General features: G+C 58.1%; 5 protein-coding genes across 5 annotated transcripts; all 5 read left to right on the forward strand.

The window, feature by feature from the left end:
- Positions 1-8,879, forward strand: ABB37_00433 (hypothetical protein; the record flags this gene model as incomplete). Its single annotated transcript, XM_015796619.1, has 1 exon — positions 1-8,879. The coding sequence occupies exon 1, from the start codon at positions 174-176 to the stop codon at positions 8,877-8,879; it is 8,706 nt and encodes a 2,901-aa protein (XP_015664627.1). The 5' UTR covers positions 1-173.
- A 774-nt stretch (positions 8,880-9,653) lies between these two features.
- ABB37_00434 (hypothetical protein) lies at positions 9,654-11,600 on the forward strand (the record flags this gene model as incomplete). The annotated part of the gene is made up of 1 exon (XM_015796620.1): positions 9,654-11,600. Exon 1 carries the CDS (start codon positions 10,002-10,004, stop codon positions 11,598-11,600), a length of 1,599 nt encoding a protein of 532 aa, XP_015664628.1. The 5' UTR covers positions 9,654-10,001.
- Positions 11,601-12,420: 820 nt separating this feature from the next.
- Positions 12,421-18,290, forward strand: ABB37_00435 (ATP-dependent RNA helicase-like protein; the record flags this gene model as incomplete). Its single annotated transcript, XM_015796621.1, has 1 exon — positions 12,421-18,290. Exon 1 carries the CDS (start codon positions 12,858-12,860, stop codon positions 18,288-18,290), a length of 5,433 nt encoding a protein of 1,810 aa, XP_015664629.1. The 5' UTR covers positions 12,421-12,857.
- A 1,479-nt stretch (positions 18,291-19,769) lies between these two features.
- Positions 19,770-21,425, forward strand: ABB37_00436 (putative mitochondrial hypothetical protein; the record flags this gene model as incomplete). Its single annotated transcript, XM_015796622.1, has 1 exon — positions 19,770-21,425. The coding sequence occupies exon 1, from the start codon at positions 20,007-20,009 to the stop codon at positions 21,423-21,425; it is 1,419 nt and encodes a 472-aa protein (XP_015664630.1). The 5' UTR covers positions 19,770-20,006.
- Positions 21,426-22,161: 736 nt separating this feature from the next.
- On the forward strand, positions 22,162-26,793 carry ABB37_00437 (hypothetical protein; the record flags this gene model as incomplete). The annotated part of the gene is made up of 1 exon (XM_015796623.1): positions 22,162-26,793. The coding sequence occupies one exon, from the start codon at positions 22,162-22,164 to the stop codon at positions 26,791-26,793; it is 4,632 nt and encodes a 1,543-aa protein (XP_015664631.1).
- Between the last annotated feature and the right edge of the window lie 123 nt (positions 26,794-26,916).

Below are 26,916 nucleotides of genomic sequence, written 5' to 3' on the forward strand. Positions count from 1 at the left end.
AGCGGTTGACCAATTGGCTAAACGTAAACCATTCACCGCGCACTGGAGCAGCGGAGTGCGGATGCGCGAAGCGCAACTACAACGCATCAGTAAAAAGAAAAGAAAAAGAGAGCAGGCCTTCACCCCTAGAGAACTACCGCTGCACGCACTGACGTACAACTCGAGTGCAAACCATGAACCTCGTTAATACCTACCTGCTTTTGCCGCTGCAACGCAAAATCTTCAAGAACTTTGGTCACTATGATTATCGCACAAACACTTTCCACCTAAACGAAGAGCGCGTCAATGAAGTCTTTTTCGACCCCGCGTTTAATCCCTTTGTGGACGTTCTGCGCGAGACGTCGCACGCCTCCGCGATTGCCTCAGCCAAATCAACAGTTCACCATCCCGCTTCTCCAAGTGCGACACGACAAGTTAACCAAGCAGGGCAAGAAGCCGAGACAAGGAGAAGCAGCGGTCCACCCTCACCGGCGCCACCAATGCAGAATGCAAACTGCACGGGTGCTGACAGCGACAACACGAGAGAGACACAGCGCACTCAGGAAGATCTACCGCAAACGAATCGTGCGCCGCCAACTAGTCCACAGGGGCAGCTTCCCCGTGTTCAACTTTTAGAGGGCAAAGTACGCTCCGCCGGGCTCGTGTCTTTCCTGCGGCAGGTGACCGCTCTAAAGTCGCTAGCTGTGGAGTCGATCGACTTGATTTTCAGTGTTGCCGCTGCCACAAGCGAAGAGCGGAAGGATGCTGTAAGTGCGTCACTATCAGCAGCGAGGGGTGCGGACGACACATCTTCTCCAACGCCACAACGTGTCGACGAAATGGCGAATGCAGATGACGCATCACCGACCTCGGCGCCGTGGCAGGATGGTGATGAACCGACGACAGCAGCGGCGATGATGGCACGCTCGTACTCTTTAGAAGATCAGTTCACTCTGTTCCATTCACAGCAGCAACCGCGCCTAGGGCGTGAGGCGACGGCTGCGGAAGCTGCGGGAAGTTCGCCGTCTGCGGTGTCTCATCCGAGTCCCACCACCGCGCCCGGCCTTTCTTCCTCACCCTTTCACACCGTGGGCGATCTCATGAACTACTTGAAGAATCAGCTGCAGGGTCTTACGGTGGGCGTCGAGGAGGTTCGTCTTACCTTCTGCGTTCCACCTGCTCCACACGCCTCGCGCTCGACAACCGCGTCTGGCTCTTCGCAGAACACGTCCTCCACCGGGCAAAGATCATCGCCGTCGCAGACAAGGGCGACAACACCCGTAATGGGTCGCGGCACACGTGTGTTGCACTTCACCTGCCGTCAAGGTCTGCGCTTCACGGTGGATAACGCCATCGGTGACGCGGTGCAGGACATGCAGTGCTCCACCGTCGTCAGCGACTGGCAGTGCTACCTGCGTGTGATGGAGGAGGACGGCCCGGTGCCCACCACGTTCAGCCTGGACGAACTCGTGATGACGACGACGGCACACGTCGGAGCAGCGTCTGCTGCCAACACAACGACTGCTACGACGAGGAAGGACGATGGCACACAGGCGGAGGCCCCAGTGGCGGAGTCGGCCCCCATTACGGTGCATCTTGCACGCCAAAGTGCGTCTTTGCGGCCCAACAGTGGCGCGTCGTCCCCCGCCCCCTCGCCCCCCGCGATGGAGCCGCCGCGGATTCTGCTCGACGTCGAGGCAACGGGAGGATGGAGCGTGGTGCTCACGGCAACGCAGGTGGCGCACTTAATCGATATGGCCTACCTCATCACCGCCGCAGCACCTTTCCCTATGGAGTCTAACGGTAAGGCGAGTAAACCAGTGGAGAATGAGCCACCCACAACGCCTTCGTCAATTTCCCAAAGGTGGGCCGCCGACGTGACAGACGCACTGCGCCAAGAAGTTGAGACGGCGCCGCTGGAGTCGGTCGAGGCTATGGCGGCAGCCGCCATAGCCGCGACGCAGCTGCAGGCGGCTGCCAAGTACGTCTGCGTGCACAGCGCTGGCTGCTCGATCACACTGCTCACGCGGTCTGCGGTGGAGCCCGGGGTGGTGGCGCGGGCGTGGAGTGGCGCGCTGTCGCCGCAGCAGCTCTCTCTACTCCGTACGGCGGAGGACACGCACGACGAGGCAGCGCGCGTGTCGAGCTCACGTCGTCCCGTCTTTGACGCGCTCGCTTCCCCTCACTTCACCTACGTGATGCGCGACATGGACTTCCTTTTCCCTAACGTTGAGTCCCGCGCCGCTCCGTCGACCGCCCTCAGCCGCGTGTTTGCCGCGGACCGCAAGAAACGTGCCATCTACCGTAACCTGTTCAAGAACGACCTCGCTGATCCGGCGGTGACGGAGCAGCTCACGCGTGCGCAGCAGCGTGGGTTTTACAACGGCGCGCAGAGCTTTTTTCTCGGGATCGGTTCCATCGCGTTGTTGGAGTACCGAGAGGCCGCATCGCGAAAGACAAGCGAGAATGCGGACTCGCCGAATGCATTCCAGCTTTTGCGCCCCGCGCAGCTTCTGCACGCAGCACGGTCGCCCTACGCGTTTGTGGTGCTTCATCGCTCCACGCAACCTCTTCTCGAGAAAGCTGGTCGTTCTTCTCCTTTGTCGCATCGCGCGAGGGCAGATGAAACCGCGCAGACCCCCTCGCCCTCAGCCCCGCCGCAGCTGTGCGCTCATCAAGAGACGGTTGTGGTGGGGCTCGCCAGTATTTCGGTGGAGCTGGATCCTGAGTTGCTGGAGGTGCTGACCTCGTACGTCATGACATTAGCGACGTTAACCCAGTCCATGACGCGTGCGGCGGTTTTAACGAAGAGCACGCCCAAACCGGCGTCACGGGTGGCGAGCCCGTTACCTCCGTCGCTGCAGCATATCTCGCCAACTGGGACGCAAACGGTGGCGAATCGCAGCTCTGTCAAGGTGCTGCTGGAGAGCCTTGAGGCCTCTGTTCGGTTCCCGCTGCATCCTCTGACGATTCACGATGACCTGATCACCGGCGTGCCCGCCTCTCGTCCCTCTTCCCCGCCAACCGTGCCTCTTGTTACTTTACCATGTTTGCTGGCGCGCCTGCTGCAGCGACTACGCGAGACCAGTCTCCACACTCACCGCAAGCTGCGTTCAGAACTCGTGCAGCTGGCGCGCATCGAGAGCGACGCAGCACCTCATCGCACGTCCACCGACGAGGTTGATACAACGGTGCCATCGACGGCCGCTGACCAAGCGCGCTCCTTTGCAGCTGTGCAAGAGAAGCTCGGCTTTCCTGAGGATGTCTACGGCACGGCACGGTTTCTTCCTGAGGTCTTGCGCTTCTCCGTTCGAGACTTGCAACTTGTGGAGACGCAGTCTTCGTGCGGCGCATCTCAATCGAACGAGATCACCTCTGTGCCAACCGACACACTACATCAGCCTCTCTGCACCTCGGTTAAGTGGCGTGAGGCGGTGGTGTACATGCACGATGTGCTGGAGGGGACGAAGTCGGAGCTCTTTCGCGGGGACTACACACCCGAGATGAGCATCCGCATCACACATGCACGTCTTCCGGACGAGGCTGCGCTGCACCGCTGGCACGCGCTTCGGCATGTGCTGACACTGCAAATTCGACTTGGGGACGTCACGACGACTGTTCTTACACAAGATGACTTCTTGTTGGCGTCCTTCTACGTGCAAGAGCTGCTGCGGACACTCGCGCATTGCCGTCAGCGATTGCACGGCCTCTTTGACGGCTACGAAGAAGCTGCGACGGAAGGCGCACCGAGTATTCCCTCAGCGGAGGCAGAGGCGAACGGATCGAGTGCGGCGCTACCCGATGCATCAGCGCAGACGACGTATGAGACGACGCATGAGACGACGGATGAGAGTGCTGGCGAAGCACCGAGCAGTGGGTTGCGTCTGCACTCGGCGGATTTGGTTGGCGGTACCGTGGCTGAAGCGTTTGCGATGGCGGACGTGCACAAAGCCGCTGCAGCCGCCGCAACGAGCCCTACGACAAAGCCGGCGTACGCCGCCGACACGGCGCAGGACGCGCAGAGTACCTCAAGCTCTCTCCTTCAGAAGTATTCGGAATGGCTGCACCTTGTCCCCGATTTATGGTACTCCGTAGAAAGCACGTGCACCGCCCTTGATGTGCAGATTGGCCGTGTTCGGGTCGGTCTCTTCGCCCCCCGTCTCTCTCCAATGGGTGACGTCGTGGGCGAGCCGCTTTTCCGTTGCCTCCCCGCTGCCCAGCGCCGCCAGATGGTCGACCTGAACTGTCTCTACCACACCTACATCATCGAGCTCGTCGGTGTCTCGATGCGTGGTCTGCTCGGCAACGGCGCGCTCGTGGGCAAAGGCCACGACGCGTACCTTCACGCGCGCTTCGGCGGCTGTTCCATGTGGGAGCGCCACCCGCTGGCGCTGTCGACGAGCAGCGGTGAGCGTGGCCGTGGTGCGGGGCCGGGTGGCGGCGGCGGGGGCGCTACAGCCGCGGCTGCCGCCACCTCTTCTCTCTACAGCAGTTACGTCTCCGGTGTGATGCACCCGCCGAGCACGTCTTCACCGCCGCGCGGGACGGCGGACTTGTTGCAGCAGTCTTCCACCATCACCAGCAATGGCAGCAATAACAGCAGCAGTAACATGCGTGGCGGCGATGGGGCTGCCGTGGGCAACGGACCTGGACTGCGCCGTGACCTCGGCTATTACTTATCGAACCAGCAGCACCGCGGTAGTACGCTGGTCCAACTCATTCAGAGCTACACGGAGGCCTGCGCAACGACCGACGGCGATGGGGAAGAGGGGGAGAGGGAGGAGCTGCTCGCTGTTGTCGATACAAAGCGTGGAGCCGTGCGTGGCGCATTGGGTCGAGACGAGCGCTTTCTGTACCAGTTGTGGAGCACCTACATCGAGGAACTGAAGAGGCGACTCTCCGATGGTGCCCAGACCTCGACAGGAAAGCTGAACACTGTATGTGCCGATCTGGATGTCGGGGTTTGTGCGGTACGCGTGCTGGAGCACGTAGCGGGCGAACAGGAAGCGCAAACGCAACCTTCAACCGATGCCCGCGCTTTTCGTGACACGCGTAGCATCACCATACAACTGGCCGGTTTGGGTCTTCGCCACATCGTGGCCTACAACGGCGACCACCTTGCTGCCGTTTTGCAGAATTACTTCAGTGCCGGGGACCGCATCATTCCCAACACAGCAGCTGATGTCGCCGCGCCTCTTGCGAATCAGACAGCGGAATTTGCAAAGAATAGTAGGAGGAGCAGTAGAGAGACGGCAACTGCCATTCATTTGGAGTTGAACAATCTTATGGCTACGTATCGCCCTCGCGGTGTGGGTCGATCGCTTGCCGCGGTGCTCCTTCCACGCGCCTCTGTTCTCGTGAATGCCCCGGCTTGGACGCCTTTGCCTATGAAGAAGGACTTGGGCAAGTCCGCACACGGTAAAGAGACGGGCGAATCTGTGGCACAGCTGCCATTGGCCATGCAGGCTCAGGCGTGGCTGCACACCTCCGTTCCGATTTACGTGTGCAACGACTGCGACGTGGAGGCCCTCGCGCGGGAGGTGTTGGACCCGACGGAGAGTGATGACTGGGGCGTCGATTTGGAAGGGGCGGGCTTCGTGCGCCTGTGTGAGGTGATCTCCACTGCACCGGTGCTGACGGACAACGATGCTGTGTCCGCACGGCTGCAGCGTTACCCGGTGAAGCGGCGTCCCAACCTCACTGTTACGTTGCCGCAGTCGGACGCAGCAACGGCTCTGCAGGATGCCGATGAAATAAGCAGTAGCAACGACAACAACTTCACAGCCGACGGCGACGGGGGCTCCGCTGCGGATCGCGAGTCTGCTGTGGCGGTGCGCGTGCGTTACGTGGAGTTGTCTGCGTTTATGGCTAAGGACGCTTTTGACGTTTTCCGCGAACTTGCCGAGACGTGGGGGGCCGGCTCGGATTTGCAGGTGTTGGACACCCCTGCCGCGCTGGTGATGCGGAGCGGCCCCGGATTTGACTGGGTGGCAGGGGAGGTGGCGCGCAGCTGTGCTCCGATGACATTCCAACTTAATCCCGCACTGACCTCTGCTCTTGCACGTGAGAAGGGCACACCGGCGTTGGTGGGCCGCGTAGAAGGCAGCGCGCAGCTCATGACTGAGGCAGAAAGTGCCACCTCTGCTGCCCCCCATCAGTGCTTTCCGCCTCGACCTTCTTCCTTTTCGCCCCTGTGCGACGTGCACGACGCGATGCTGTCTGCTGGCTCTGCTAGTGCTTCGGCCGAAGTCTCCTCGACGCTTCCGACGTACGGCTACAGCACGTGGCGGGACGCGCTGCACGCCGCGCAGGGTCGAGATCAGCGCTTGTCGGAGGCGTACCAGACTCGGGTGGCGGAGCTGCTGGATAAGGAGTCGCCGTGGGTGCCGGTGCATCGATTTGCGCAACAAAGCAAGGATGATGTCGCGAGTGCCGTTGCGGATGCTGCGATGGTACCACTATCGTCACAGGACGCCATTTTCTTCCCCAGTGACGAGTGCGAAGACGAGCAAAAGGCGGAAGAGTTAGACACGGCGGTGCCGTCAGGGCTTTCTCAAAGAGGCGGCAATGCGGCAACGCCGCACGCGTACGCCCCCGTGGCTCCACCTCCTGCGTCCACTGCCGTCTTATCCGTGTCGTCGTCCTTCTCTGACCTCGGTGAGTTGGAGACGAACCTCGCGCCTCTCCAGTGGCACGTAATGCCCTGCACCGACCCGAATGCCGCCTTCTCCGAAACGGTCCGGCGCATCCCCGCCGCGGCGCTCGTCGGCGGAGGCGTCAAAGTGGCGGTGGATGACGACGTGGATGACGCTGATGTGAACGGCGACTTCGATCTGTGTGCGGCGTGTGAGCGGCAGCCGCACTTCCTTAGCTGCTGGTCACGCGACCGCGCAGACGCGGCGTCGCAGAGCTGCCCTGTTAGCTTCAACCACCTGGAGCGCACCGACGACGCCTTGCTGCACGACACCACGGAGAAGTACCTCTACCCACCAGTGGAGCTACAGTTTTTTCTGTGTGACTGCGCCGTCAATGTGAGCCTGTACGAGGGAACGGACTTGATGGCGGCTGCGGTGCGGAAGCAGCGACAGGGCTACCTCCAGATCGTTTCACGCGGCGCCCGCGTCACACAAGCCGCGGTCCCCTACTCGATGGTCAGCCCACACGACGAACACCGTAAAGACGTGAGTGAAAGAGATAGGAAGCACGGCAAAGCCGAGGTGACAGCCAAACAACGCAGTGCACACTTGGAGCCCTCCACCTATCCGTCCACCAGCGCAGCAGCTGCCACCACCACAATTCCTCTTTCTTCTCTGGAGCCCCCATCCGAGTCGTCCGCCTCTCGCCTGAGTCGCCTCAACAACCGCGGCTGCCGCAGCGGGTTTGGCGACCGGGACGCCAGCAAGCGTCTGGTGCTGGTCAGCCGCGGGATTACAGTGCAATGCAACACCTTTTCTCAGGCCTCCGAGGAAGATTTGTGGTTCCACGTCGTCGTCGGCGAGGCGACCGTCTTTGACTGCATTGAGACGAGCGACGTGCACCGACTGCTCACTGCCACACCGCAGACCACCTCCGCCTCTGCGCGATTCCCTGCGGGTGCTGCGGCCACCGCGGCAAACATGAGTCGCCCGCGTGTCCAAACCCCACAGATGCAGGAGAGCCACCTTCGTGTGGACGGCGACAGTAAGGGTGCGCGCCAGTTGGAGCTGACGGGCTTGCTGACTTCTTCGAAGAGTCTTCACATGGCGGCGGCGCGGCACGACGTGGCCGGCGACACCCGCGCCAGCTTCACCGTGTCTCGCTTTCAGCAGGGCGGCAGTGAGCTCTCGCTGGTGGTGCGGATGCAGCCGACGTCGCTGACGTGGAGTGGTGCCTCCATGGACTTCGCGCAGTCCTTCCTTTTTTCCTCTTCTTCATCCTCGCCCACGCTGCCGTCTCCGGCAGCTCCGAGTGGCAGCGGCGCGGCTGCTGGTGGAAACGTCGGCGTCAGCGACGCATCGTTGAGAGCCGGCGCGCTTGGGGCTACGGGTACTGGCTCCGCCGCATCCACATCTGCCAATATCGGTGTTCTCAGCACGGACGACGGCGTCATCTCAGGAACGGAGGCGCCACCCATCTTCTTCCGACGCGTCGTGATTCTGCCCACCACCTTGACCGTCGCCGGGTCTTTTCAAAGTGACAAAGGCGTCCTGGCGGCGCTGGCGGAGGGCAAGTCGCTCGACGCGTTGCGCAGCGTGCCAGTGCTGTCGTGGATCTCCGTCCAGGAAATCCCTCTCCCCATTCCGTTTATGCGCATTGAGGACTGTAGTAGTGCGGTGACGCTGCTCCAGCGCATCGTGGAGGACACCAACTGCGTGTCGATTCGATTTCTACTCACCGCGCTGTGTTGCGGACTGCAGCCCCTCTCCGCAGTAGCGCGTGTAGGTGAGGCGGCACGAGGATTGCTGCTGCTGCCCCTCTCGCAGTACCGCGGCGCTGCCCTACACCACGCTATTCGCACTGCTTCCTCCGTCTTTATGCAAGAGTTGCTCGCACAAACGTCCGGTGTGGCGGCGCTGCTGGCCAGCGGCTCCTACCACGCTAGCCGCTCCCTTCTCGAGGCACTGATATCGCCGTCCGATCGCAGACGGGCGATTACCGCCGAGCCGTCCCGCGCGTCGCAGCCGGCTGGCCTCGGCGATGGCTGGCGACAAGGACAGGAGCAGCTGCGCACGGGCGTGGAGGAGGCCCTCACGATGGCGAGCTACTGCACGGGACCAGATGGCAGTCTGCTTCGACTGCCAGCTGCAGCTCTGCGGATGTTGATGGGCATCTCTGGCGCTGCGACGACCACGTTGTGGGGTGTTCGAAATAGCCAGAGCAGTGCCGCTCGCGATCGTGATGGCTACATCTACAAGAAGTAGGGCCTGGGTAGAAGGTCTTTGCACTCTGTGTTCTTCTGCGATCCTTATTTCCTGCTAACATTGTTGCTCTGCCACATACATACACACACGCTTTTGTTGATATATATATTTATAATACCTGTTGTTCCTGCAGTTTGAATCCCTTTTCCGCTAACGGTGTTTTGGTTTATTATTATTATGTATAATATAGAGTTGCTTCTGTCTGCACCACCTGCTTCTTTTTGTTTGATGGACCGTACCTTCTCCTCTGCTTTCGATTACTGTCTCTACGTTGACGCGCATTTCCACTTGGTAACCAAAAAGAAAACTTAACAACCAACAAACGAAGCTGTAGCTTTCGATATTGTGGAAGCGAAGTGTCGCCGGGATGAATTGCACAGGTGCGACTCGGTTATTCTTTTCTTTTGAAGCCTATATACCGTGTACAAAAACCTGCTTGTACTGTGACAACCGTGCCGCTTTGTAACGCTAAGCACTACTATGAAAAAAAAAACCCGCAATAGATGGGTCGGCCTCGACAACAGCAAGAGGCTCAAGGAACAACAGCTTTCTAATTTCTGTCTCTCGATGGACTGCCTTGACCATACGTGTTTCCATGTCATCTTCCGTTGCTTAGCGCTTCATGGTACGCTTTTTCTTTCACTTTCTGTAGCTCCTTCTCCCTCCTTCGTCTTTCCTACAACGGCGTTTGGCCCACCTCTTTGTCCTGCGTTCCGGCGCGATCTGTTTCTCTATTGCGACTACCGTGAAATGTAAATATTCCTGTACTTTGAAAGGTGGGTCTTTCCGCTCTCCGTACGAGTTTCGTGTAAACCAGAAGAAAGAGCCCTCTTTTCGTTGTTGTTTCTTTTGAACCCCATCCTGCTCTCCGCCATTACATCCGTCTCTGATATTGGCTATTCGTTTTCTCTGCTTTTCCCAAGCAAGCATAACCAAAGAAGTCCATTACCGCAGCAAAGGGAAAAAACTCTTTCCTTTTTTTCCTCTTTTTCTAAATTAAAAACAAGACAGAAGAACAAGTGGAATACATTTACTTTTGTTAACAACAGTAAAAACACTTACATTCAGTTTCTCTTCCCTCCCCCTCTCTTTACCCCTTCACCCCCCACTCAATCTCACGTGATGGATGGCAAGGTCATTGTTCTCTTGCGCAGCAGCAGCGTCGCGCGGGCACCGGTGTACCGCCACCTGCGCTCCCTCGGTGCTGTTCTCGTGCTCGTGCATCCCTACCAGCCCATGCCGGAGTTCGACGGTGTTTTTCATCATTGGCTGCAACTCGAAACAGACGACGTGGAGACCGTGCGCGTGGCACTGCGTGAATTCCTGACCGCACATCGCTTAGAACCAGACGCCATCGTTTCCTTCGATGAGTACGCCGTGCTCCAGGCTGCTGCGCTGGCTGTGGCCTTTCACCTTACCCCAGTGCCGCTGCCGCCGGCGGCGATCCAGCAAAATAACTTAAAGGACCGCTTCCGCCTCTTCTGTGCGGCGCACCAAATCCACTCGCCTAAGTCGACGCGACTGCCGCTGTCGCGGTTGCTGTCACCCGAGGTGACGGAGAGAATCGCGCAAGCGGACAATACGGCTGACAGCGTGTTTGCGGACCTGCGCGCGGAAATGCAAGACATCATTCTAGCCGCATTAGCCGACGCCTCGCTGACGTTTCCAATCGTGCTGAAACCAAGCCCCGGCGCCGGCAGCCTGCTGGCGCGGCTGTGCGCCGACATCGACGAGGCCACGCGCCACGCCTGGTGCATGTGGCGGACCCTCTCGAATTACCCAGACACGAAGCACTTTCTCGCTGTGGTGCGTGGGGCAGGCGGTGGGGTTGCGTTTGCCGACTACGCTACTATACCCTGCGTTCAAATCCTTGCGGAGGAGTACATCACCGGCCAAGAGGTGGACATTGACTGCGTGGTGGAGCACGGCCGGGTGGTATTTAGCTCCATCTCCGACAACTTCGCGCCGGTACCTCCGTACTTCGCCGAGGTCGGAGGTCTCTGTCCTTCCGCCTTAGAATTCGAGGGACAGCAGGCGTTGCGCGACCTGCTCGAATCGTATGTGGCGGCCTTTGGCGATCAGCTGCACGGTGTCCTTCACTTTGAGGCGAAGTACAACATTGCGCAACGCAGGGCGTACGTGATTGAGGTCAACTGCCGACCTGGCAGCGCGGAGACGAACACGATGATCAACACGGTGTACCGTGAGATGAGCCTCGGCGAGTCGCTCGTGCGGTGTGCGCTGCAGCAGCCGATCCACGAGCAGCTCGCGCGTCTGTTTCCGGAGATCGTGCTTCGTGCGCACGAACCAAACCAACCGCAGCAGCTCACCAACGAACACGCGGAGGTAGCGTCAATGAAAGAAGAAGGCAAAGACGCGTCGACGAGCAATGACGGCGACGAGGTGGTGATCCCGATGTGGCGTGCTCTCGGCGGCCCAGCTCGTGGCTTTTTCCCTCCGCAGTGCTGGGCGGCGTCGACAAACATTTATCCGCGCTGTGCCGGGGTGCTACGCAAGGTGCGGGCGCCAACCGAGGATCCCTCGCTAGTCGCGTTGTCGGTGTCCGCGCGCCACGGCGACGTCGTCGCCCCACCGCCCAAGCGCTTTTATTTGCTGTCGTGGATAGTCGCTCACGGGAAAACGGCCGCGGAGGCAAAAGATAACATCGAGCGTTTGATAGCGGCGTTTGTGCAGGAGGTTGAGCCGCAGTTGGAGGTGTAGTACGTAGATGTATTGGAGGAACAGAGAGTTCCGCAAGGAAGAAATCAACAAAAAACGAAAACGAAAACACCTAATGATGAGTGAGCGGCGGGGATACTTGGTTGACGAACGCACAGAACTCGGAGATGAAAAGTTGCAGGAGTGCTTCACACTTCTCTTAAATTAACAGCATGCTCTGCACTTTCTTCTTTGATTTCCTTTTTGTTTTGTTTTCCAGCGTGCAACTCAACGCTGTTGCCCATCCTTTTCTTTTACTGTTATTCACATTAGCAACTTAGATAATACTCCACGTCCATTTTCTCCGGTTTCCGTTACTTTTCACTTTGTTCCATTTTGTATCAAAGAATTGTTGGCCCTTCTCGCGCATTCAGGTAATGCAGTAAATCAAAAAAAATGCTAGTGGTGAGAAAGAGAAAGAAGACCTACAAAGCAAGAACAGATGGCGTTGCAGTTGTCCATCAGTTAAATGCTACGGCCAACGAAAACGTGGTGTGGCACGCAAGGACGATATTGTCTCGTGGCGTACGGAATGAATACATCGGCGCCACTCAACAGAAGCTGTCCTCGTTAGGTGTCTACGCGCCGCTTACGGAAAGTTGTGTCAGCATGTAAGCTAGTTTTCCATTTAACAACCACGCCGTCGTACCTTCTTTATGCTTCTGCACCTCACGTGTGAAACACGGCCTTCTACTTCTCCTTCTCTCTCTCTCTCTCCCAAAACCATTGATCATAACAAATACCCGGCTCCTCTGACAACATGCTTCTGTTTTAAAAACCAACAATACTAACAATAATAATAACGACCTTTTTGTGGACATACAGAAGAGAAGCAATTCGTCATTTGCAGACGTTGTCGTCGTGGTAATAATAAAAAAAAGAAAGAAAAATAGCACCCAAGAATACTTTTTCCCGGCAGTATAGCCTTTGCTTTTCGTGCTCTCTCTCCTATCGAAGCTAACACGTTACTACAGAGAGGGTAGATTGCTTTTACATACATAAAAAGAACTAGTTGACTTGGTAAAAGCAGTCTCACTCTGTCAGTAACTGTCTGCTTGCTCCCCCCCCCTCTCAGATCTCGTAGACGAAAGCAACGCGGAGAACGTATTGACAGTCTGGCAGTAGCAGCTGAGAAGTAGCTAAAGAAGGCTTCACACCTTTTTTTTTTCACATCTACTTGCGCGTCAGGGTTTACTGGGTTTCTTTGAGTGTTTGTGGTAAAATAAGTCGCATAGACAGCACAAGAAGACGTCCCGCACCATGAGCAGCAACCCCAATCGAGGAACAACGTTTGGCAACGAGCAAACGCGTCCGCAGGTGAAGTACAACCTGGCTGCCTTGCGTCTCGCGCAGTCGCCCAACAACGGTCAAAGCGGGCAGGCCCGCGTTGTGTCCGGTGCGCCAGCCCCCGCTCCTACAACCCTCACCACCGCAAAAGCTGTCTCCCCTTTCGGTCCCACTGCCTCGTCTAGCAAGAGCACCGTTACCCCGTCTTATGCTGCGGTGGCGAGCGGCGCCAGCACGGCTCGAGGCGAGGTGACAACGGCGACGACCACCACCTCCAACTCAGTCTCCCCGACAGCTGCACTGCTAGCGGCACTGCATATTGCCGGTGATGATCGCACCGCGGCCACCGCGAACACGCAAACAAATGTGACGTCTTCGCCGGGCCCGACAGCGAGGTACACGGCAAGCTCCACCCTTGCGCAGCCGGCACCGCCTGCTGCTGTTTCTGCTGTTGCCACCACCCCTCCCGCCGCCCCTCCCGCCCCTCCCGCCGTGCCGCCGGCTCCTCGGTCGTCGTCGTCCCTCAACGGTGCTGCTCCGGCTCCGCCCCTTGGTTCGCCGTACCCCGACCCCGCACCCTTCAGCACGGCGACCCGCTTCCCTCCCAGGACGCTGCCCTTTCCCCAGGCACCCACTGGAAACGGTGAGGCGGTGTCCTTTGCGGGTGCGCAGAGCACTGATCCCTCCCGACGTCCAGGGCCGATGATGATGCCCATGACGGGCAACGCGCCGCCGCCGATGCCCCACTCGCAGCAGCTACGGCCACCACAGCCGTCGCCAATGCAGCAACGGCCTCAGCAGCAACAACAACAACAACAGCAGCAGCAGCAGATGCAGCATGGCGGCGTGCCGTTCGCTCAATCCGCGCTGCAGCTCCCGCAGCGGCGAGGTTCGGACCCGACCTATACGAGATCGGCGTTCGTCAATCCGTTTCAGCAGTCGCTTCCGTTGAACTCGCAGCCGCAGCCGCAGCCGCAACCGCAACCGCAGCAACTGCAGCAACTGCAGCGGCAGCCGTCGCCGAATTCGTCTGTGACGCGCAGCAACCTCAGCGGACCTCTCACTCCCTCGCAGCCTGGAAAGACGTTTCTCGCTCAGTCACCGCTGCAACCAGCCCAATTCCAGCAACCGCAAATGCAGCCACCGCAGGCGTACCAAGCAAGGCCACAGCAGACGAGCAACTCCGACCTCGGTCCGCGACAGCAGAGGGACGTTCGCACCATTCCCGGTCTTGCCCCACCGGACCATCATCTGCCGCCGCCACCACAGCAGCCATCGCCGTCCTCCTCGTCCGCGCCCCCTGCGTCGATGTACACCGCCTTTCCACCCGACTTCACACCTTCGCCTCCAGCTCCAGCAGGGCAGCATCCAATGCAACTGAACCCGCAAGTGCGTCAGCCTGCGCCGCAGATGCAGCCTTCTGCCAGAGACCAGCCCCCGTTTTTCATTCCACATCATCATCATCAGCAGCAGCAGCAACCGTTGCGTTTTCAGGTGCCCCAGCCGCTGTCGAGAGGCGGTGTTTCCGGGCGTCCTGGAATGCCACCGCACACGCTGCCGACCGCTGCGGTTGCTGCTGCTGCTGCTGCGGCTCCGCTAGGAGCGACGCCGCCTGCGTCGAACCATATCCCTTCGCCCGTCAACCTCTACAGCACGGCCCCTCAACATGGATCCTCACTACCACCGCAGGTGCCTTCATTTGCTGCGCAGCCGGTGAGTGACAGCCGCGTGGCGCCTTCGCCTCCCACGGCTGTTACTCCCTCCGTGTCTCCCGCAGCTGCCAACGCCGCGGGTGCTTCGGTGGCGGTACAAAATGTGGATCTCCAGCAGGTGCTGCAGCGTATGGGTATCCCGTCGCACGTTGCCGCTACCCCTCCGTCGGCGACCCAAGCAGCAGTTCCCACGGCTGCGGCGACGCAGGCGGATCCCGCTTCCACTTTCCCCTCGTCGTCCTCCCACCCCAACGCCGCAGTCGCCGAGCAGCTCTCTCAGCTGATGCATCAACAGGCACCGCACCAGCAGCAGCAGCAGCAGCAGCAAGTCCCGCTGAACTTCTACGCTACCCCTGCAGGTGCCTCCGCCTCCCAGCGTCCGCTGCCCCATCCGCAACAGCAGCAACAACAGTACCCGCAGCCGCGATCCCAGCAGCAACGGTATGGGCAGCGTAACGGCCGTGGTGGTATCCAGCAATACCACAATCCGTCCCCGCAATATCAGCAACAGCAGCAGCAGCATCCGCAAGCGTACAGGCGTGGCGCGGGAGGTGCTCCGGCTGGTTACGCGCCAAACACGCGTGCTGCTCCTGTGTCGCACTTGACGGCGCCGGATCCCGAGGTGCTGGAGCGCTTCAAGACCGAGTACGCGCAGCAGGAAGACACGGAGAGCGTCAGCGACGAGCTAAAGGCGCAGCAGTCCACCAAACTCGGCACCGTCGGCACCCTTGACGAGACCGTCTGCCTCTCCTTGATTGAAAGCCACGACGTCACTTTTGTGATCACCGACACCGGCACGGGCAAGAGCACGCGCATCCCCATCGCACTGCACAAGGAGCACCCGGACGCCCTCATCGTCAACGCACAGCCGCGACGCACGGCGGCCATCAACCTGGCCCAGCGCGTCGCAGAGGTGCTGGACGCGAAGATGGGCGAGGAAGTTGGGTACTCTGTCCGCGGCGAACACATCGGCGACCTTGGCGAAACAAAGTTGATGTACGTGACCACGTACAGCCTCTTCATCTACTTTCTCTGGCACGAGTTCAAGGAGAAGCTGCCTTTCACCTACATCATCGTTGACGAGTTTCACGAGCGCACGCCAGATGTCGAGGTCATCTTGCTGATGCTGAAGCTGTGGCTCAAGAAGCACCCCAATGCGTTCAAGCTGATTCTGTGCAGCGCGACGGCGCAGGTCGAGGAGTGGCACAGCTTCTTTGACGGCCTCAACGTCGGCACCTACTCCCGTTCGCCCATCATGTACCCGATACGCGAGTACTTTATCGAGGACTTGCAGAAGTTGGTGGGCTTTCGCACTACTCCTATCGCGCCGCAGGACAGCAACAATATGGTCGCGTCGGAACAGATGCACCAGCTGATTCTGGTGTGCAAGCAGCTGGTGGAATACTTGGCGAAGAACACCGCCACGCAGGACAGCGTGCTGATCTTCATGCCCGGCCGGACGCAGGTGGAGCTGATGGCGACGTGGATGCGCGAAAATTTGGAGGAGTCCGTCGAGCCTGTTGCGTGGTACCGCGATGTTGAGTTGTCGGTCATTCAGGAAGCGCTGGCGAGATCTGCGGTGACGCGCAAGAAGGTCTACGTGGCAACCGATATCGCCGAGGTGAGTCTGACCCTACCGGACGTGGTTTTCGTCATCGACTCCGGCACAGGGAAGCGTCCACAGGTGTCTGCAAATGAGCAGACGAGTTACGCGTTTCCGCCTCTGCGTCTGCTGTGGGAGACGGCCTCGAACGCGCAGCAGCGCCGCGGCCGCGTAGGTCGTGTGCAGCAAGGCTTCTACTTCAGCCTGCTGAGCCGGCAACACCACCAGTCACTACGCGAGACGGAGAATCGCATCAAAAATGCTGTCCTCACGGAGCTCGTGTTGCACTCGCTGCTCGTTACGCAGAAGCCGTTTGCGTTCTTCCAGTTGTGCAACGAGCGGCCAGAAAATGGGGCTTTGTCGTACAGTCTACACCTTCTCCAAGACGGTGGACTCATCGTCGGCAAGGACAACCCCTTGGCGGAGGCGGAGCGAGTGGCGCTGGATCGCCCGCGCACGAATCATGTCATGGACTCGCCGTGGAACGCGCTGATCGAAGAGGCGCTTGCTGCCGCGCAGTCGACCTCTGCTAATGCAGAAACGGCACCCACCACCACTGCACTTGCTGGTGAGACGGCTCAGAAGGCAGCGCTCTCGAGCCCCAGTGGCGAATCCCAACAGCAGAGGAGGGACCCGTACGCGGCAGACAACGACGAGGACGACGACGTGCGGCTTCCCGAGGCCGGGGGCGATGCCTTCCAGCAGTGCTATTACATGACCCTGCGGGGTGTCATCGCGGCGCGCTCGCCGGTGTCGGTGGCCGCTGCGACGAACATCTTCTACGGGCTGCTCTGTGGCACTCCGACGCTGAGCATGCTGGCCGCCGCGATCGAGTCGTCCAAGTCGCCCTTCCACGTCCCCTACACCATCAACGACCGCGCGGAGCGGGCAGTGATGGTGCGGGCGGTGTCGCAGACAATGCAGCGCTACCACGGCTCCCTGCAGAGCGACCTGATCTGCGCCATGGAGGTCATCCTCGAGTACATGAGCATGCAGCGCGATGGATTGTCGGAGGAGGCGCAGGAGGAGTGGTGTCAGGAGCGCAGCGTGAGCCGTACCCGTGTCGTGGACACGCTGAACCTGTTCGCGCAGATGAAGGAGCAGGTGAACTCGGTACTGCCGTTCCCGGATGTGACAGATATCGACGTGCTCACGGCGCAGTTCAACCAAAACGCGGAGCTACTGGTGCTGATGCTGGTGGCCTCGCACACCGAGCTCGCGATTCAGGTGCAACTTGATGGCCCGGTGGCGCAGAAGAAGGGCTTCGTGGGCCACGGGATGTTCTTCCCGCTAAAGTGCCTGAAGGACGAATCGGTGCCGACGGTTTGCCCGTGGGATCGCACAAAGATCAGCGTGCCACTCTCACTACAGACGATGCAGCGGAAGGTGCTTGCGGTCTTCTCTTCGCAGGTGGAGCCGGACTTGTTTGCGCTGGTCGTGCTTGTCTTCTCCTTCAAGCTGCGCTACACCGTGCTAGAGAGCGATACGGTGCCGTCCTACCTCATGTCAGTCAGCCACTCCGGCATCAGCCGTACGTTTCAGTGCGACGTGCTCTCGGCACAGCAGATTCTACAGCTGCGCCGTATTCAGTGCGCGCAGCTGCGCAGCATGCAAGTGCAGGTGGAGGAGGGCGTCAAGGCGAATGACAGCGAGAGACTCAGCGCGGTGCTGCAGAGCGCCAACAGCGACTTCGGACTGCCAAGGAGCGCAATGGAGACGCCGTACCTTATTCCCACCGTCCTCCAACACGGTTTGAAGCTGCTCGTGAGCCGACTTCGCACTTCTCCGTCGTTTGCCGCGCTGAAGCAGCCCATCACGGACTTCCTGCCGGGGACTGCCTACTGCAAGCTGCAGCACAACACCCAGCTCACGCCGCCCATCTTGCAGTCGGTGCTGATTCACAGCAGCAACGGGTTGTCTGCGGCCGAGCCAGTCGCGTCGCCGGCGTCTGCAAAGTCGACCACAACGAGCGACGTCGCGGCTCCTGCACCGTCGATGGCGGCGGCTACCGAGGTGGAAGCGGAGGTGGACGATGAGGCGAGCGAGTCGGGCAGCGAGGACCACGTCGCCACCTTCCGCTATGATTTGTAGACGTGTGAGATCCGGCGCCGTTGATGCAGAATGCTGCTCTGTGGGACAGGTTGTTGCGTGTCAAATACACTTCACGTATGCCGATCCTTTTTTTGTTTGTTTTTGCTGACTCGTTTCGTTTCGTTCTGCTTTGGAGGCTCCTCGCAGATCTATATTTAATCTCTGGCTTTTTATTTAGGTGTTGTTTTTATTGCTTTTATTATTTTGAAATAGCTATCGGTTTGTCTGAATCTCGTTTGCTTTTCGTGTTCCTCTTCTTTACTAAACAAGTGCGTTTGTGCAACTGCGCACCGAAGAAGACCGCCGTTGATTTTTTTTCTCTCTCTTCTTTTCTTGTTGTTGCTCTCCATCTACGCAGCTTATCGGTCGATCTGTCTGACGAAAAATATATATCAAAAGACGCACCAAAATTTCTCTTTTTCCTCCACCGTTTTCAAAAAGAATCGAAAGACAAATTTATGTATCTTTCCAGGAAGTATAACACACCGCACAACGCTTGTGAACTTTACAGCGGAGGGTGTTCATTCTGAGCGCATCGTTTTCTAAAGCTGTTATTTAGAGCGAAGGCACGCATTGGGCATGCTCTATTTTCTTCGAATGTTTTTGTTTCTTCTTCCCTCCCCTCTTCTCGTCGTTTCAAACGAGGGTTTCTTTCCTTTTCTGTGTGTCTTCGGGGGCGGCAGGGCAGCACTTCCTCTCTTCTCTTCACAGTGTTTGTCGTGGCATGGCACACTCTTTATGTTTCCCGTGCACTCTGCAGGGCCTCTGCAAGCAATGTTTTTTTTTTCCTAATTATTATTATTGTGTTTGCTCTCGCATAGAGTTTCAATCTGAGTTTGCGTTTGCGTTCGTGTGGTGTTGATGTTTTTGTTTTTTGTTAGCGCGTGCAGCGGTAGAGGCGTACCATCATTGAGTTGATTGTTGAAGGTGCTCATCTATTTTTTATTTTTTTCTGAGTGTTGTGTTGGCTGCTCCGCTTCCGGAGCAATCAGGTGATCTAAAATGCCTCTTTTTTGTTGTTGATGTCGATGCTCCTACGAGCTTTATTTGAAGAAAATCTGTTTTCGCATAAAAGGGTTTGTCATGAAGTATGCAGCATTCACTTGACATACAGAAAAACAACAACACGTAGAAGGTTTTTTGTTCAGATGCTGGCACGAAGGTGTCGTGGAGGTTTCCCACGTGAGCACGGGATCTGCTACGTCGTTGCTCACTGTCACAAGAGCTACGCAGCACATTGCGCAGATAACAGGCTCCAACCCCTTCTCGACAGAAAAGGAAAGGAAACTGTGTGATGGGAGACTCCTCCTGTCCAATTGCAATCCCACTCGTTCGAATTCACCGCGTCAGCGGAAGTACCCCCCCCCCCCTTCACTGGAGCTCTCTTTCCTACTCTTTTTTTTGTTTTCCCACCTCGTGTGGAACATTTAAACCGCTCGTTGCATGGGTGTGCCGAAATCATCTTGCTGGCGTTGTGCAAGCAGTACGGGGCACTCTTTGTTTTTCTTTTCTTTTTCTGTTTTTCGTCTACCGCATGTTGCTCCCCGTCTTCACACATACACATACACACAAGGAAGCGACGACGACCACCACAACATAATCATTCTATAGTACTTCTGTGCGTGTGATTATCTGTAGCAGCTCCACCAAAGCTCCTTTCTTCTCACTTTAAAAGCAGAATTGTTTGCTGCTGTGTAAGCGCTCGGCTCGACAGCGATGTCCAGCTCCTCCTACAAAAGTCGCCACATCGGTGAGGCGGCTGTCGATGCCGCCAACACAGAAAACAGCGGACCGGGCAGCAGCGGCAGCAGCAGCACCAGCAGCCGACGTAAACAGCAGCAGGAGCAGCAGCAGCAGCAGCAACGCGAGAGTGCGGCGGCGCGTGGCGCGAAGAGTAACTTTGGCACTCCCACCATGTTGGGTATTCAGTACACCGCCGATGAGGCCAGCAACGTCTACAACAAAGTGAGTACGCTGCACGGCTACACCTTTTCCGTGCCCCCGGTGAACCGCTTCCACAGCAAAACCGCCGAGGCAAAGTTCACGCAGCTGACCGGCGGTCTCAACCCGAGGTTCGAGGCGAACAAGTTTGACAACCTGCGGGAACGGCTGCAGGTGGCGGAGAAGCGTGACAAGGACGGCCACCTTCAGGCGATTGCCATGCTGTACGCCGAGTTTCTTGGCAACAACTTCCTAAAGGCGAAAGACCTCGACTACGCCGAGATCGAGCGCTGCTTCTATCCGAACTACGCGCCCGAGTACGACAAGTTGCTGAGGGCGGTTGGTTTAGCGAAGCCGTGGTGGTGGCGACAGGGTATGTTCTCATCGCTGGAGGACATCTCCCGCCTCCCGCTTGACCGCTGCAACGTGGAGAGGGAGGCCGCGCTCAGCTTTGAGGAATGGTACTCGCTTTTCTGGAACTACTACCAACCCTTTCATACGCTGGCCTATCTGTGCATGATCACGGCACAGTCCTTCATTTACACTCGCGAGCTGGTCGACAGCGTGGCCGACTACCTGGCGGAACGCCACGCGCTGATTACGGAGGAGAAGGCGAGAAACGCGCCTATTTTGTTTCTTGGCACGCGTACTGGCAAGCTGGGTGCGCTGCTGAATGCGACGAAGAAGATCCCCGTCCCGATCATTCACGCGCACGAGAACCCGAACTCGAATCCGTATTTAATGATGATCCCGCAAGACAAGCAGGCAGAGTTCAAGCCCAATCCGATCATTAAGATGAAAAACCAAGCGGCGCTGGAGAAGTACGAACCGAGCATCGTGCTGTTGGCGGACATGATCATGAACTCCGACCCCACCGCACAGATACGCCAGCAGGGATCGGTGCGCGAGTATGTCTACTTCGGCGTGCCGGACAGCTACAGCGAGGGACACGCGTGGGATACGTGGGGCTACTTTAAGTATCGTGAGCGGGGGACCGACTACATTCCGGCGTACATGCGGGAGGGCTTTGGCAAGGTGTCGCTGCCGCACTTATCGCGATGGATGGTGCACAAGCTGGACAGCGAGATGCAGATGGGCAACGGCGCGGTGACGGCGTGGATTCGAACCCCATTGCTGCCACACGCGAGCACCAGGTGGCGGTGGCGCATGACGCGCTTCAAGCCTTTTTACTAGAAGACCGGCGTGCTTGGGCACCTTTGGCGACGAGGAGAGACGTGTATGTGAACGTGATGGACAAGCTGCGGTGAGTGGGAAGCGAGGGAGAGCAGCGACCCAGTGAAGGGACGTGAGATGGAAGCTTCTACGCAAAGTTTGCAGCTGGGTGAGGGCAACCCTTTTTTTTTCTTAAGGTGCTGCGGACGAGCAGTGATAGGGTGCCCTTTTTTCTGTTGGATAGTGTTTTGATGTGTTGGATATCTTAAGGTCCTTCCCTTGTGCCACAGATACGAGAAGAAACCACATTTGAGAACCTTTTCTACTTAAAAAAATAAAGTGCTGGAGGTGAACGCGCTCTTTACGCTGCTATTTCCCCTCTCTCCCTTCCTGTTCACCGCAACCGCACTGCCTCTCTGTAGGTGGCTGTTAGGCTTGTCGCATTGCACTCGCACAAATCTCACGAATCGCGTCAAAAAAAACCTTCCCTTGGTTTGCCTTTTTTTTTTCAGTCTGACGACACAGCATCTTCGCACTTTCCTGCGTTGTTGTCTTTCCTTTTTCTCCGTTTCCTTAGTGTCCTTCTCACCGTCGCGCCGCCTTTGACCTGGCAGAGACAATTTCATTGTATTTCATCCCAGAAGCGCAACGCCTCAAAGCTGAACGGAGTCTCACAGAACAACAACCACAAAAGCCCATGACTACCTCAGTAAGGACGTTCAATGCTCCACCGTCGCATGTGCAGGTGCCTGTCACGATGGTGATGTTCACCACCGCGTCGGACGCCAGGGCGTTGTGTCGCGCCATCGCAGTGAATGCGGCAGGGAAGAGCAGTTCTTTGAAAACCGCAACGACGGCCGATAGCGCGAACGACCCCAAGTTACACAGTGGCTCCAAAGAGCCGTTGCAAGGGAGCGGACGCGAAAGGCATCACTGTAGATGGACGGTAATACCTCTTCGCGAGCACGCTAACGGCGAAGCCATGCCGTTGAAATCTTCTCAGAAGAGTCATCTCGAACCTCCAGACAGACGTGTTGCTGCTTTGCGTTTGCTGCGGCGGCTGCAGTGTGAGCTGAAGCAGCGCACAACGTTTCTAACTCCTCACCCTGACCCTTCTCCTCCTCCGACACCGACGCTACAGGAGACGGCGACAACAAAGGACAGCGCGGCAATGGCAGGCAGTCACACGTCTGACCGAGAGGGCAGCATGTTACGCTGTCGTCTCTCTACTGCGGTTTCAGACACAGAAGCAATCACGTGCGATCAGCCAGCTTTTGTGTGGTCTGAGACCAACTTTTCAGATGGCACCGTCCGTTTTCTCAACGGTGCGACGCCGCTTTTCTTCTCAGAGCAAGAAATCCGATGGGATGAGGGCGACGGTGCTGACGCTGCCCAAAAGCAGTCGTCTCGAAACACACAAGACGTCTCCTTCCTCTGCTTGGATTTGGGGGGACTTTACACCGCAGCACCGCCGTCACCTTCTCCCTCTCCGCTACCACATCGCAAGCAGGGCACCAAACGCACCCAACACACTTCGCCAGCTCCGTCAGGGCAGTGCGACACGACTCTCTCTCCGACACAAAAATCACCGACGAGCGAATCCAGCGAACAACAGGCAGACGGTTCAGCCACGGCGTCGCTGGTGACTCTGCTGCAGCAGCGTTTCTCGTATGCGAGGGCAAGCTTTCCGTTTGACCAGAGTTCGGTGCATGCGCTGACGTTGAAGGAGTTGTGGGTTGTGCCGCTTTCGGCATGTGAGGTGTCGGCCTTTGCGCCCCAAAGCAGGTCACCTTTCGATTACTTTCCCACCTTTGTGGTGGTAGAGGGTGAGTCGAGCCAAACCTCCAAGTCGTCCATTTCCAGATCAACCTCGACGCACGAAGCACCTTCGATTTGCGTGCGCATCGCCCAGCACACTCCAGAACTGCAACTCCATCTCCCACAGCACCAATATAAATCGATGGCGGGTCAGCGCAAGCGCCGTCGAGGGGAGGGAGAGGCAGCTGTTGGCAGCAGAGCGCTACCACAAGACCCCGATGACGCTCCTGTTCTACTTTGTGCTCCTGAAAAGACAAGACTCCGCTTTCGTGTCGTGGCGAGCGCCTTCTTGGCTCACAGCTGTTACTTCTCGCGATGGTGCTGCGCCGAGGATTTCGATGTCACACACCTGTTCACAGGAGGCGGCCCATACTGCGTCGAGTCGAATAACCGTCTACGCGGTGCTGCAAGCGCTGCGTGCACTTCACGGCACCAAAGCTCCTTTCACGTCTTCTACACCGCAATGCAGCACTCGATGAACGCAGAGAACGCGTTCATGAGAGAAGTCTGGACGGCGTTGTGGCGTACTGGCGACGCGAGTGCCACTGAAGCGGTCCCCGGAGCAGCCGTGCAGCTGACCGCAGAGGCGCTTCCGCGTGCACTACGAAGCAGCAATGACCCCATCGATGCACGCAGCGCGGCGCATGCGTCCGATTTTGTACGCAGAATCAAAGCCGCTGACGACCTCTTCGACGACACGGACGCGGCTGCACCGACGCTGGTGTTTGCCACGAGAGGCAAAGGGAGCAACGCTGTCCGACCACCCGTGTGGCCTGTAGAGGTTTTGTGGAATTTGTGGACGCGGCTGGGATGGACGCCGCCTCGGCTGTCATCATCTTTTCTGGTTCAGCTGTGCGGTGTCACCTCTGCCGCAGCCGCGGTGGACGACCAAAGTGGCGGGCCGCCACGCTGCATGACGCCGGCGGAGTGGAGCGCATTTGTGGGGCGCTGCACCGAAGTGCTGGATGAACGATACGTGCAGGAGACACTGGCAGGCCCGGAGGAGCGAAGCGCGCATCGGGTGGCGCCGCTGTGCGGAAAGGACGGTGACGGAGAGAACGGCGATGTGGAGGCCGAGCACGATGACGGTTTTTCTCGAGCGTCGGATGGGGATCTCCTGTCGGAGCGGCGGACTCAGATTTTGCAGATGAAGCTGGAACGCCTCGACACGCTGCGCCACATTTTCTCCATGCGCTCTGCGTTGCTGAGTGAGAGAAGTCGACAAGGTCTGCCCAACCGGCGGTGCAAGGTGTACCTGGGAAACGACCACGTGGCGGTCCCTGATGAAGTTGGAAGACTTTTTGCAGGACTTGAAGAGACGGCTGCCTCAGATCGCCAAGGCGCAGACAATCTGCCTTTGTACGTCGGACCAGCCGCGCAAGCGTTGGCGGCAGACATCGCAGCCACAATCCCTACCTCGGCAAAAACGCATTCGCCAGCTCATGAGAAAGGGCCAATACCTACAACTTTCTCTTCCGCATGGGCTTTTGGTGTTTTGGAGTCTCCGGCGTTCCCCTTACCGTCCTCCCTACCTGATGTGGTCAGCAGCGCGTTGGATGGTGCGACCCGCATCAGGCCACCACTCCCTTCGCGAGACGCTTCGACGAACCCCTCTGCGTCTGCGATGAACGAACTTCTGCGTCGGCGACCTTCTCATACATCTGACCAGACGCGGTCGTCGTTGCCAGGGGACCCAGACGATGCTGTGTGTACTGAGTTGCTTTCCGCAGAGGATGCGTATTGTGAGGTGGTCGACATTGCTGAGCTGCGTTGGCGAGCGCACCCCGGCGCCGTGCCAGAAGGGATCACTCCTGGAAAGATATGCTGCCACACAACAAACGGTAACAAGGGCGACGGCGACGGCGCACGCTGTGCGTGTTGTTGCTCACTTGCGTGCCAGCACGCCGCAATAGCAGCAGCCTCGCCGCAGTCTCGAGGATTGTCGGGACAAGGCTTACAAACATGCCTGCCAACAGCCCCGGGTGTGCACACGCTCACCGATCCAACAGTGGTGTGGCTCTCGACAACTTTTGTGAACTTTCTCAAGAAGAATGGCGTACCGGAGGCTGCCTCGCAACTCGGCACAGGAGAGAGCGGCCCATCACTGCCTTTCTCTGCAGCAGACCAAGGAGAAGACGAAGAAACGAATGCGTCCGAGAAGGTGAACGACCAAGAGGAGAATGTAAAGGCAGCGTGGCCAACGGGAGAGACCTTGACTGCCCTACTCACGGACACCATCGTGCGTGCTGTGCAGCAAAACAAGGCGGTGGTGCGGCGGCTCATGCAGCTGGTGCACACGTACGAAAGCACCGCATCTGCCGCCGCCGCCGGCAAGGCACGGTGTGCGCGCGGTGCGGGGGAGGATGTCGACTCCGATGGCCATCCCGATCGTGCCGACCCAGCCGCGGAGCCTGAACGTGGTGCGACACACAACGCCGCGCTCACGTGCGCCGTCTGGCGCTGTCTGTCAGCCGCGGAGGCGGTGGACACACGAGATGAAGCAAACGCCTACGCCTCCTCTGCAAAACAGCTTGCCATTCGCCAGCTACAGAACTTTTGGGCAAGCGTCGCGGCCCTCACGCGCCAAAGTGTACTCGAGAAATATGGCGTTTTATCCGTTGGTCAACAGAATAAAAGTTCGCTTGACGAGCCTTCTTGCGAGGATGACGGTGAAGTCGTCAATGAAGAGGAAGAAGAGGCGGACACGAATTCTTGTGCTGCGTTTGCCGACGGCGACGTCGAACTTTGCCAGGGAGAAGAGAGTTGGCGAGGCAACGAGCTTGGAGCGGCGGCAAGTGGCATGCTTGACGTGGAGGGTGGAAGTGATTGGGTCAACTCTGCGGCGTCATCGCGTGACACGGGCAATGCCTCGTTAAAGCAAGTCAAAGCTGGCACGTCGATGCATACCCTCACAGCAGATACAACTCCTCCATCACAACTTTTTTTGCCCACGGCGAGCGCCAACATGGATCAAAGACCGCCGACGCAGTTGCGTAGTTGTTACACTGCGTTTGTAAGAGCGGTTGGGAAGCTGGACGGTTTACGTGCGATGCAGCTCTATATGCAACGCGTAATAACGTGCACAGCCGACGGAGGTGCAGCGGCGTTGCCATCACACAACACTCAGTCAGATGCTCTTCTCGGAGAATGGGGGACATTCATCGATGCTCCTATTGAGACATCCAAGGAAACACACCTTCCCAGCGCCCCGGCCACCTTCGCTCAGCTTCTCCAGCCTCATCTCTGGCTTCGGCACGCTTTGTTTCTTCTGAGTTATGCATTCGCAGGCGCGTGCACGGAATCAACAAAAGGTCGTCCACCCACATCATTGCGTGCGAAGAACTCGTCCACGCGTTATGCGCAAGGAACCACTGCTGTTCCATCATCCCGCACACAGCATACATCAGCAAACGAGGTGGCAAAGGGTGCGACTCCCGTTGTGTCTCCGCGTCTTGCCGCCTTTCGCGTGCTTCGCAATGGGAAACTGGCGCTCGACTCGTGGATATTGGCAGCTGTGGAGGAGTACACTGGTCGGTGGCATCGCGTCATTCAGCGTCTCGAGATCGCCTGAATCAAAAATAGCCTCTTTTTCTACCTTCTCTTTTATTTATCTGCTATTATTTTTTTCTGCCTTTGTAATGTGTCTTCTTCTGCTAGCAACAAAGAAATACTATAATGCTGTGTTTATCGTTGC

This window comes from Leptomonas pyrrhocoris, assembly GCF_001293395.1.
Source record: "Leptomonas pyrrhocoris isolate H10 chromosome Unknown, whole genome shotgun sequence".
In the NCBI taxonomy this organism is placed as follows: Eukaryota; Euglenozoa; class Kinetoplastea; order Trypanosomatida; family Trypanosomatidae; genus Leptomonas; species Leptomonas pyrrhocoris.